The sequence below is a fragment of the Dipteris shenzhenensis genome, chromosome 2 (genome assembly GCF_047967505.1).
Source record: "Dipteris shenzhenensis isolate YYH24624 ecotype China chromosome 2, Dip_SZ_1.0, whole genome shotgun sequence".
In the NCBI taxonomy this organism is placed as follows: domain Eukaryota; kingdom Viridiplantae; phylum Streptophyta; class Polypodiopsida; order Gleicheniales; family Dipteridaceae; genus Dipteris; species Dipteris shenzhenensis.
This window is the reverse complement of record NC_141597.1, coordinates 36,516,565-36,529,775: the sequence shown is the minus strand read 5'-3', so window position 1 is coordinate 36,529,775 and position 13,211 is coordinate 36,516,565. Positions and strand designations below refer to the sequence as shown.

The window sequence follows — 13,211 nt, the reverse complement described above, 5'->3', positions numbered from 1 at the left end:
AGCATTTTTCTTTAAGGAAATTCGTCATTCTAAACTTCCATGCTTGGAAGTTGTTCTTGTCAAGCTTTTCAGTGACAACCTATGAAAGAGCATCAGATGCCATTACAGAACACTGCAAAATATTCTGTCACTGCAAAAAAACACAACTTCTACCTCACAAGGGCAAATCTACAAAACTGACGAGAGTGGTATTTGACCACACAATCACTTTCTAATGACGATTATGCATCAACAGGCAATAAGAATGATTCTGTCACTCCCAATATCTCTGCGCACAGGCATACGATGTAATTTCTGCGATAACTTTTCACCGACCTACAAAACAGTGGTCGCACAGCAAAAACAGGGCTCTTTCCTTAGTGCCTATGAAAAACTTCCACCACCAAAACGGGCCCCAAAATGGCCTCAAAACGTAGCATATACTGTCCTCTTGCCACACCACAAAGGGCGTCCCAATCTGAGACAGTGCACTCTTGCACTTTTCGGATGTGCTACCTGTAGAGATTTGCTCCCAAACTCGAAAAAAAAGAAAAGCAACACTAATCCTCTTACTAGGACACCGCAAACTTGGTTTGCTTTCTTGAGCTCCTTACCACGAACCGAGCTCTGATACCATGTGAAGAGAGTGGGAGAGAAGGAAGGAGTCTCACTTGCAGCTTTCTCACATACATAATGGGGGAATATACATGAAGGTGGAGGCTAAAAACAGTTTTCCTCTTCTTAGTTGTGAAAGCCAAAAGAACTCTAAGTACAAAAGAATAGGTGAACCCTATATGTGGGTCTCAAACCAAACTCAACTAACTAAGGTGGCATACTAAGTGAGCCACTAACTAGAGTACATAAAGATAGCTATCATCCAGCTATTATTCATCCAGCTATTATTCATGGGCGGTGTACCAACCGCATCTGCAGCTAACAAGTCGGTGACATAAATGCACAACGGTCACCCTGGCATATCACGAGTGGAGCTTGATATCTCCACATTGTGAGGATGAAAAGACAATAAGAGCTTTAGATTCTCATAAGGTTAAAAAACTCATGGGATGAATTCTCCCTCTATTGATATCATTGGATGATTCCATGATTCTTCATTTAGTTATGGAGGCTAAAATTGACAAGGTATTCAATTTCAAGATGAAGCAAGAAACTTTAGGAAACTTGACTTTTCAATTATTGATCAAATCAACCATTTATTTGATCTAAAACTAGATGCAAAACTCTATTATGTTCTTCCTAGATGAATGGCCAAAATGAGCATTTTCTCGATTTGATGGCTATGAACCACTTGGAAAACTTGAAGAAGTCTAGAAAATGGAAATTGTCCATGTGTGCAATTTTGGGTGATGCCAACATCCTCAAAAAATTTCAAGCCTTGGGAAACCTTTTATTGCTTGAAAAGTAGTACTCTTGGCTCAAAACTTGACTTAGAAGTCCCCTCGACATATGCTTTGAAATGCCTTTGGAAATTAACTTAAATTGGCCGATTCAAGTACATGACACTTGGAAAGGTTTGGGAAATCAAATATAAGTTCAATTTGTAGATTTAATAAGGGGTCTCAATGTAGAAGATATGGCTTTGTGGAGGAGTAGACCCATTGAAGATATGTTGGGGGCTTGGAAAAATCGACCATAGATTGGATTTCAAAGGGTCTTCTCACATGAAATCTTACACTCACTTATGTTTACTCCAACTACTTAGCTAGCCTATAAAAGTCAAATATCCTAATAGAGATTTGAGCTAGCCCTTCCATCCCAAACTAAACTAATCACATCATATGGTCCCCTTCCATCCCAAACTAACGTAATGGCATTAGATGGTACCCTTCCACCTCTATACAAAAGATCTTGGGGAACTCCAAAAGCACATCAATACAGAGCACAAATACACTTTGGTACATAGAATGTTTGGCTCTTAACCTTTAAGAAGCCATATTCAATATTGATACCTCAAAGCACTTCCTTTGCGTCAAGTGTCTCATCTCAAAGACATCATATTACTACAGTAGGGAATCTTTGTGTTGGCTTTGATGCCCCAAAGTATGCCACATCTATTCTTCCTCTTAGTCCCCTCCCCATTTGGAGAGGTAGAAAGGCACTTATGTATCCTTATCACCTTCATTTTGATCTAGTTCTCAATTATTAAAAATATGCCATTCTCACCATTTGGCTCTTAACCTTCTAAAAGCCAAGTTCAAGATTGGTACCTCACAGTGCTTCCTTCAAATCAAGTGTCTCACCTCAGAGACATCACATTACTTGGAAAGGGCTTCGTTTTGTTGAATTTGGTGCCCCAAAGGTTGCCACATCTACTCTTACACTGAGTCGCCCCCCATTGGGAGAGGTAGAAAGGAATTTATGTATATCGCCTTCATTTTGATCGAGCTCTCAATGATAAAAAATACTCCATTCTCACCATTTGGTTCCTTAGCCTTCTTAATGTGTATTTCAAGCTCCTAGACACTATTCAAAAAACATTTGGGTACGTCCTAGAGATTCCCCAACTGACTACTGTCATTTGTGTATAGTAGAAGTTCCCAGCTTATAGGGTTATAGGGAGATGGTGCACAGAGAGTTTGAGTCTTGACTTAGGGATCTGACATTCTAGCTGATCATGTGTTTCTCTACACACCTGGTGGACCCCTTATGGGCACATAATGGAGGTTACCGGTTACCAAAATCAATGCCATATTTGTAGGTAGTTCCAACACATTGCATATGGTTACTCCAAGAGGACCAAAGGCACCAAGAGATGCTAGGATAGGCCCCTCTCACAGGTACCTCGTCCTACCCATCCTGCACCTCCTCATCCTTCCTATCATTAGGCTCAAGTTTGGAGAGTGTGGTAAGATCACAAACACCCTTTCCCCTCCATGCTCCCACATGTGACACCCCTCCCCACATTCCTACTTCCTTGAGCTACTTTGCAACCCTTAAAGAGGTTCAGGAACTTGATTGTAGCCAAGGTTCTATGGTTTTCTTGGTGGGCTCTAAAATTGGATTGCTTAAATTTATGCACTCAAAGCGGATAAGGGATTGCTTTGTATTTAGACAGGTGATCTATAGATGGATACCATATATTGATTCCTAGATAGTAGGGCCAGGACTACGATACGGTCATGAAGCCTGTTGATAAGAGGGGAAGAAAGAAGGGTGGTATCCTCCTCATACCCTCCCTTCTAAGAGAAATTCCTGGGAAGAAATCATCTTCAGGATAAGAGGTGGAGACGGTTTGTCTAAGGATGAGCTTTTATATCAATGATGCCAACTTTGATACTTATTATCTAAGAGAGACTCGAGGGGGTTGTTTCACACCAAGAATTCAAAGGGAGCATGAGATCTCTTTAGATGTGTGGGTTCGTGAGGCTGACTCTAGCAGAGTTGCAACATCTTCTTTCTTGGAGATTAGAGTACCATACCATGCTTGAGAGGATTTTTGGAGTTAGATCAAGGGAAGATGCAATGGTTACTTCTTCTACATCATGGGAGAGCAACATAGCAAGGAGGACATCAAATAGCTATAAGATCACACAAAGTTCTTTAGCCACTTATAGTCAAACAAATTGAAACTAACTCCCCCTTATAATCAAACAAATTGAAAATAACTTCTAGTCCTCTCTCTATTCAACTAACCCCTCCATGCCAACCAAATCTAGAGTTTGGCTCAAAGTTTGGGGCACATGCCTAGCCTATCACATAAAGAGGAGGACACACTTGAATTCCCTCTTCCTAACGGAGATCAAGATGTCACTTATTTGCTTTACCAAAGGCAAAAGTGCCGTGCCCAAGTGATGATAGTATCACTCCTTCTTTTACCATTACTAATTGGGATTCCATTGGAGCAACCAGTCACTTATTCAAAAAAACACTTTCATGCCTTGGTTCCTCTTATAGGGACTCAATTACTCCCATCCTCAAAGGTGGGGATAGGACCCTCACTTTCCAGTGGATGCCTATTACCCTTCTTAGCATTACCTACTGTAAAGTCGCACTAGTAGCACTACCACTATAAAGGCCTATTACCCTTCTTAGCATTACCTACTATAAAGTCCCACTAGTAGCACTACCACTACAAAATCCTGGCCAAGGTCGTAAGCCATGGTGAAGATGAGTGGGTGAGCAATGGAGCGGATGAGCAAGGGAGAAGATGCGTGATGAGAAAGATGACTCTTCCTGCACAATACTCAAGCTTTGAACAAGGCAGGATGATCTTTGATAGTATTTCTTATTTTGGAAAGAATTTAAATGGTATTATTTTGGGAAGCAATCAAATGGGCCAAGGCAAGTCATCAACCCCTTGACTATTCTTCTACTTGACTTTGATAAGGCTTATGATATAGTAGAGTGGAGTTTCTTATAGGAAACTCTATGATGGGATTCTCTCAATAGTGGATTTTAGGTGCATCTCTTCTCTTTACCACTTAGCTCAGAGCCAAGTAAAGGGTAAGTACTTATTCACAGTGGTAGGGAGATTTTAGATATCTAGATCCGTCCACTAAGGTGGGACTAGGGGTTCTTTCTTGCCTGCTTTGTTTCTCTGCATAGTTGAGGTGATGAGTCATTTCCTCTCTTGGCAACGTTGTAGCTTGGGGAGTCTTCAAAGAGATGCCCTCACCCAAGATCGCCATCATCACATGACCTACGAGGCACTTGTAGATGTGCTCTACAAAATGATGTAGTTGTACCTCTTCACTGGCTTCAAGGGGCAAATCAATTTTCGGATAGACAAGTTCATTGGCACAGCATCTTCTCAAGCAACTTTAAGGTACTATTCCTTTACAGGTAATTTGTATCCTTTGGGACTAGTGAGGAGAGATCTCGTAGAGATAATCCTTTACGGGGTGGTGAGCGTTGAAGACTGCTAGATTGATAGGGCAAGAGCCAATTGAGGAAGCTATTCTGCATATGATCAAAGTTGTTGCCTTCAATGCTAGTTGGTGGTACATAGATCATAGATCCTCGCCTTTATCTTGCCATGGGTAATCCATGGTGTGTTTTGATTTATGGAAGATGCCCCCTCCAACTCCTACCATAGGATCAGGAGAGTGGCAATGGATTGATGCCACTCCAATAACAACTCTCAAGAATCCAGATTCAAAGCCTACACTGGTGGATACTCACCAAAAGAGCACACAGGAAGACCTTTAGCATGTAAGGTCTTTTTTGAAGATGACTCTAGAGTCAGCATAATGATGAGAGGGACTTGTTTATCATCACTTTGGGGTCTTTGGTTTGGTTAACATATTTAGGTTCTCAAATTTGGTATGAAGAGCTCACTCAAATAGGGCCATTTATTTCCAATGTGGAGTCCCTCAATGTATCACCCTAGGTGGAGTACCAAGCTAGACCTCATTCTCATTCTGTAGGCTTAGCTTGGGGGATCATCGCCAATCTTATTGCCTAGCAGAGTTGCTGATCCAAATGCACAAAGGCTTCAAATAAAAAACCCATTTATGCCTCTCAATCTCTCTCACCGAACTTGCAGGATATTATACACACCCTCATGGCGACTTGGGGCAAGATTCAAGGTGCCTCATCACCCCAATGGCAAGTGGCCTAAAGAGCTTCTTTTATGAGAGAGTGGGACAATGGTCTCTTCTCCAAATATACAACCCCATTTTTGGGTTTAAAAATCTCATGGGATTGTTAGTGATAAGGAAGTGAGGGCCTCATTGAGACCTCATTTCATGGGGACAAAACAAAATAAAGTGTTGGGTTACCCAAGAAGAAGGAAACGATGTGGAGGCTGACACTAAACGACAAACTTCATTAAAATGAGAGCCATCGACAACAATAATGAAGATAAAATACTATTTTCTACAAGTATTATGCAATATGCCTCAATCCTTTAATGAAATTTAGTCTAAAGGACAACTCCTCAAACATTCAAAGAGCCTACAATAAAACAACCATTGGAAACTACGCAAATCTTACAAAGAAGGAACGCTAATGACCACCTTATAATAAGAGATCTATGAACCTTCTTGAACCACTCTAACAAAAGCACACAAGTAGCCTCTCCAACCTCCTCTCCATGAATTCTAAAAGATAGAACCCTTGATCTTTGAAATTCTTTGTATTGACCATGAAAGCTAATCTTGCAAGAACCCTTGATCTTTGAAATACTTTGTATTGACCATGAAAGCTAATCCTTTGAGGCAATCCCCGCACGTCCCCCTTGGAAATTGGAGAACCAAGCTCCAACTCTCACTCACACATGGCCCACCCATACCGAACTAGTAACCATGTAAATAACCGCTTTAAAATAGTAGACCCATTAACCGTTTATACATGATCCAACATAGGTATGAAGATGTGTCGATAATCCACCATTAAGGTAAACTCAATTAAATTCTGCCCATCACAAAACTCACTCGGTAAGGCACTTGCTAACAAGGTATTACAAAGTACTACATGTTTTCAAAGTACGATTTTGGTATACAAAAACTCTATACGTGTGTTTACTCATTTTTAGGTAGCAGTCCAAGCACGTTTTCCCTTGCAAGATACAATTCTCACTCATTAGCATTGGAAGTAATATGGTGTGCTAGTATGTCTACCCGTCTAATACGGTGCTGTAGAAAAACCAAATACTGCATAAATCTCCACCATATGTACGAAATTCCAAGGGCACGAGTGCCCGTAGGCAATTACGAGAAATCTGTCTTCGTGGGTTCCATTGCCTTCAGGGCGGGGGCATTCAGGAAAGCCCAACTGCTTTTAGTCCACCTGTTCGCAAAATTAACGCCACCAGCATCCCAACTCAGAATACTCATGCTTTACAAGCTACGTGAAGGGGGTAATGCTAAAGAGTGAGCATGATATCGGCCAGTCTTCTTACCAGTCTTTGAAAGTCGTTGGACCTTCAAAATCCTTGTCAATAGAAGGAAGCTGCTGGAACGCTGGCTCATCTTCAGTGGTTTTGCTGTACCCGTACTCCTGCAAACCGTACAAGGTCAAATTCTTTTATCTCAGTACGTATAGGAGAAAGCACATCGGGGTAAAAGGGACCAAATGGAATGACAAGTGCCGGGTTAAAACTTCACACCCAGTTTTTTTCCAACTTCATCTGCCTGACCAATGCCATAGCTTCCCTAAAGTGTTCATCTTCCAGCTCGCGCTTCGTCTTCCAAAAGTTATCGATCTCCTCCCTTGTAAAGGAGGTATTTCTTCCTAAACGATCTGCAAAATTAAAAACAAAAGTCGGCACAGACGACTTAGCTACTACGAATGTAACGGCATACTCTAGTGATCTCTGTAGAAACATTATATTGTAAAGAGAACAACAGGTCATACGATTTGGCGATTGCGATTGCAAAAGAAAGATCCAGAGAGTGATCTTTGTAGTAGGTATTGCAAGAGCGAGGCAAATGCAGCTATAGCATGGTTTAAGATCCCCACACACCTTTATTGGAGTTGAGCATAGGAGAGTCCCACCCCGCCATAAGCGAACCCATCTTTCAAAGGAGAGGTGCCTTGAGCTCGCAGAAGGTGCGCAAGTTAAAACTTCGGTGGCTCTACAGGTGCACGAGCTATAGAACTAAGACTTGAGGTTGCAGTTTGTTGGCTTCAACTGCAGAAAAGAGATGGAGACGATACGGTGCAGCTTCATTGAGCAGGCCTGGCCCCAGCAAGGCAAGCTATATAAGCTGAAATTCGCTGCACAGGTGGGAACTAAACGGGGCGATAATTTTGAAGCAAATACGGCGGCCTAAGATATGCAATGCCCGAGGGAACGGAAGTAAGGTGAACAACGACTGGACGAGGGCTGGATAAAACGTGGGTAACTCTGTGAGGTGTGGAGAGAAGACCGAGCAAAGAGCTAAGAATTTCCAATTGAAGGCATTGCTAATATGGTCGAAACAATCGAAACTACGAGTACGTGTCTTGAAGCTGGCGATTTCTGTGAGAGGAGTCCCACGTAGGCTTTCAAAACCCACCCGCCCACCAAATCCTTCCTTGCTTCAGCTCACAATTACGCCGGCAGGATGTCGCCTTTCAAAGCTTTCCAACTCCAGGTCCCTTGCTTTCCCTTCACGCTTACTACAATTTCCACCCCAAGTCTTGATTCGTGGATTCAAGTGTTAAGAACTACGAGTAACCTGACCCGTCTACGACGGGCTAGCGACCCGCTCCGCCGGGTCTCAAGATGCTAAAATGTCTGAAACCAGCAACATATTCTAACCAAAAAAAAAGTCTACGACATAGTACTTCAAAATATTTAAAAAAACCTATACAAAGATTACTGAAATGAAGATTTCCCACCCAAGAAAGCCTCAAGAGGGTTTGAAAGAGTAATGTCATACTCCTAGGCTCTTGCTGTTGCCAATTGCAAAACTTCCTTGTACACAACATTTGTGGTAGAAGTATTATCCATCTCCTCGCCCCTAGCATTAGATGCGCTCTGCAAAATGAAAACCTTAGGTAACAGTGTTTGATGCTCGGATATGTGAAAATGCCACGTATAGTTGGCCATGATTGAATACCAGTGTCACCAAGTATAGCCCCAAAAACAAACAATGTTTGGCCCTGTGGCTTATTGATTGTCATGCAAAATGCCAAATCGGATAGGAAATTGCCATCTCCTCATGTCGAATGGGAGTTTAAGGTTGGTTGAAATGAATGTTATTCTTCCAATAAACGTTCTATCACCAGCATTGGTACCCGTTTTTTCAGCTTCTAACACTTTCTGTGAAACTCTTTCCAAATACACATCCGCAAACACAGTCATAATTGAACATATAAAATCTAAAATAGACACCTAAAAGGGAAAAAGTCTGCGGCCATGTACTATAGGGAAAAAGCCTGCGCCGACCATGTGCTCCACATCCGCCATGTCCAAAAAAAAATTTATCTATGACAGAGTACTTCAAAAATATCACATCCAAAAGTGCAATCACATGTATGAACATGCAATAGCTACATCAAACAACTGATTGATATATCCAAATACACAGCCGCAAATAAAGTCATAACTGAACATACAAAATCTACAACAGACACACAAACATCCCTAAGGGAAAAGTCTACGACCATGTGTTACACGGAAAGGCCTGCGACGTTCGCCACATCCACCGCAGTTATGAAAATACAACGGGGTACCAACATTCGTATATGGGCTAGCATCACACAGAAAGATAAATTGGGAACTATAATTATTGAGCCGGCAATCTAGGACAGCGTAATATCCCATATGGATTGTGGATGTGGAGATTCATTAGAAACCCTAAATCAGGAACAGTCCTAAAAGATAAACAATAGCATGTTTTCCCACTCACATATAATCGAAAAAAAACCTTTTATTTTAACAAAAAAATAAAGCAACAAACAATGTACACGATTCTTACCCAAGGTAGCTCTCCAGCTCAAGCAAATCCAACAACAGTTGCGCACTCTCCAGAGATCCCCAGCCCATACGATTTGCAATTTTCTAAAAGTGAGTGACTATACTATTAAACATGTCAACATAAAACGTGGTTGTCAAGCAACTATGTACCTTGCACCTGTGCTCTTGTCATCTCCTCATGTCGAATGGAAGTTTAAGGTTGGTCGGAATGAATGTTATCCTTCGAATAAACGTTCTATCACCAGCATTGGTACCAATAATGATTTTAGCTTCTAACACTTTCGTGTGAAACTTTTTCGAGTAACCTGACCCGTCTACGATGGGCTAGCGACCCGCCCTGCCGGGTCTCAAGATGCTAAAATGTCTGAAACCAGCAACATATTCTAACCAAAAAAAATGTCTACGACATAGTACTTCAAAATATTACATCCGAAAGTGAAATCAGAGAACTCATTAATATGTCCAAATACACATCCACATACAATGTCATAACTGAACATACAAAATCTACAATAGACACACAAACATCCCTAAAGGGAAAAGACTGCGGCCATGTACTATAGGGAAAAGCTTGCGTCAGCCATGTACTCCACATCCACCATGTCCAAAAAAAAAATTCTGTAAGACAGAGTACTTCAAAATATCACATCCAAAAGTGCAGTCACATGTCTGAACATGCAATAGCTACATCAAAGAACTGACTGATATATCCAAATACATAGCCGCAAAATAAAGTCATAACTGAACATACAAAATCTACAATACACACACAAACATCCCTAAGGGAAAAGTCTGCGGCCATGTACTGCAGGGAAAAGCCTGCGACGGCCATTCAGTCTACGTCCACCACGTCCACCACGACTACGAACATACAACGGAGTACCAACAATCGTATCTGGACCAGCATCACATAGAAAGACAACTTAGAAACTATAATTATTGAGCCATAAAACTTTTATACATGTATGTTGGTAAAACCCAACTCATTCTTTAGAGTACTTACTCAGACGCAAAGGGCTGTCAACAATGCTGGCAAAGGTGTACGTGTAGTCTCCATTTTGCCCTCGATAGAAAATTCGTGTCCACACACATTCATAGTATCCCAGCCAACGAACAGTGATGGTCTGTGGTCCATCATCCCTATGAAGCCGGCAAGCCAGGACAGCGTAATATCCCAAATGGACTCGTCCATCGAAAGGATTGTGGACGTGGAGATTCATTAGAAACCCTGAATCAGCAACAGTCCTAAAAGACAAACAATAGCATGTTTTCTCACTCAAATATAATCCAAAAAGACTTTTGTTTTAACAAAAATAAAGCATTAAACAATGCACACAGTTCTTACCCAAGGTAGCTCTCCAGCTCAAGCAAATCCAACAACAGTTGTGCGCTCTCTAGAGATCCCCAGCCGCAGGATCTACAATTTTCTAAAAGTGAGTGACTATACTATTAAACGTGTCAACATAAAACGTGGTTGTCAAGCAACTATGTACCTTGCACCTGTGCTCTTGTTTCGGTGACAAATGTGAATTGCCTAGACATCCTATCACATTGCAAAAAAAGAATGCACGTGTCAATCTACATATACTGGAAAAAAACAATAGGCTTTGAAGAGAAAATAGCCTGTAGTGTATTGCAAAACCATAACTCAAATTAAAAATGAAATCCAAACATTATCAAGGACAAAGTCATGAAATATTACGTCTCACTTCATCTTTGTATAAATAGCCAACATTCCCAAAGACCTATCATAGTTGGAATACTGAAAGAACTTAAAAAAAGCTATACAAAGATTACCGAAATGAAGATTTTCCACCCAAGAAAGTCTAAGAAGGGCTTGAAAGAGCAATGTCATCATACTCCTAGGCTCTTGCTGTTGCCAATTGCAAAATTTCCTTGTACACAACATTTGTGGTAGAAGTATTATCCATCTCCTCACCCCTGGCATCAGACGCACTCTGTGAAATGAAAACCTTAACAGCGTTTGATGCTCGGATACGTGAAAATGCCACATATAATTGGCCATGACTGAATACCGGTGTCGCCAAGTACAGTCCCAAAACTGACAATGTTTGGCCCTGTGACTTATTGATTGTCATGCCAAATGCCAATCGGATAGGAAATTGCCATCTCCTCATGTTGAATGGAAGTTTAACATTGGTCGAAATGAATGTTATCCTTGGAATAAACGTTCTATCACCAGCATTGTTACCAGTAATGATTTCAGCTTCTAACACTTTTGTGTGAAACTCTTTGCATATCAACCGTGTCCCATTGCACAAACCCTGGCGAGGATTCAAATCACGCAACAAAATTATAGGAGCATTTCTTTTCAAAACCAACCGATGCGGGGGATATCCACCACCAAGATCAAGACTGTTCAAATACTGGACTGCAAACGAAAAGGAATCTCCCCCTAAGTTGTCCACTGAGTCTGCACTTAGGTACTCCCTTTCCTCACCGGGCATTTCCTTCAATGCCGTAGCATTAAATGATATGTCCAAATACACATCCGCATACAAAGTCATAACTGAATATACAAAATGTACAATAGACACACAAACATCCCTAAAGGGAAAAGTCTGCGGCCATGTACTATAGGGAAAAGCCTATGCCGGCCATGTACTCCACATTTGCCATGTCCAATAAAAAATTTCTCTATGATAGAGTACTTCAAAAAATATCACATCCAAAAGTGCAATCACATGTCTGAACATGCAATAGCTACATCAAAGAACTGACTGATATATCCAAATACAGAGCCACAAAATAAAGTCATAACTGAACATACAAAATCTACAATACACACACAAACATTCCTAAGGGAAAAGTCTGCGGCCATGTACTGCAGGGAAAAGCCTGCGACGGCCATTCAGTCTACGTCCACCACGTCCGCCGCGTCCACCACGGCTACGAACATACAACGGAGTACCAACAATCGTATCTGGACCAGCATCACATAGAAAGACAACTTAGAAACTATAATTATTGAGCCATAAAACTTTTATACATGTATGTTGGTAAAACCCAACTCATTCTTTAGAGTACTTACTCAGACGCAAAGGGCTGTCAACAATGCTGGCAAAGGTGTACGTGTAGTCCCCATTTTGCCCTCGATAGAAAATTCGTGTCCACACACGTTCATAGTATCCCAGCCAACGAACAGTGATGGTCTGTGGTCCATCATCCCTATGAAGCCGGCAAGCCAGGACAGCGTAATATCCCAAATGGACTCGTCCATCCAAAGGATTGTGGACGTGGAGATTCATTAGAAACCCTGAATCAGGAACAGTCCTAAAAGACAAACAATAGCATGTTTTCTCACTCAAATATAATCCAAAAAGACTTTTGTTTTAACAAAAATAAAGCATTAAACAATGCACACAGTTCTTACCCAAGGTAGCTCTCCAGCTCAAGCAAATCCAACAACAGTTGTGCGCTCTCTAGAGATCCCCAGCCCGCAGGATCTACAATTTTCTAAAAGTGAGTGACTATACTATTAAACGTGTCAACATAAAACGTGGTTGTCAAGCAACTATGTACCTTGCACCTGTGCTCTTGTTTCGGTGACAAATGTGAACTGCCTAGACATCCTATCACATTGCAAAAAAAGAATGCACGTGTCAATCTACATATACTGGAAAAAAACAATAGGCTTTGAAGAGAAAATAGCCTGTAGTGTATTGCAAACCCATAACTCAAATTAAAAATGAAATCCAAACATTATCAAGGACAAAGTCATGAAATATTACGTCTCACTTCATCTTTGTATAAATAGCCAACATTCCCAAAGACCTATGATAGTTGGAATACTGAAAGAACTTAAAAAAAGCTATACAAAGATTACCGAAATGAAGATTTTCCACCC

General features: G+C 41.1%; 1 protein-coding gene across 2 annotated transcripts; it reads right to left on the bottom strand.

Annotated features, from left to right (window-relative positions):
• Nucleotides 1-6,397: 6,397 nt before the first annotated feature.
• LOC147904701 (uncharacterized) lies at nt 6,398-7,870 on the bottom strand. 2 transcript variants are annotated; one of them, XM_087397906.1, is made up of 5 exons: nt 7,403-7,870; nt 7,046-7,179; nt 6,839-6,936; nt 6,607-6,726; nt 6,398-6,495 (listed from the first exon to the last, which is right to left on the bottom strand). In XM_087397906.1, exons 1-4 carry the CDS (start codon nt 7,452-7,454, stop codon nt 6,648-6,650), a joined length of 363 nt encoding a protein of 120 aa, XP_087254032.1. In that variant the 5' UTR covers nt 7,455-7,870; the 3' UTR covers nt 6,398-6,495; nt 6,607-6,647. The 2 variants fall into 2 exon arrangements, with proteins under 2 accessions (XP_087254032.1, XP_087254024.1); XM_087397898.1 differs by having other exon boundaries at nt 6,417-6,726.
• Between the last annotated feature and the right edge of the window lie 5,341 nt (nt 7,871-13,211).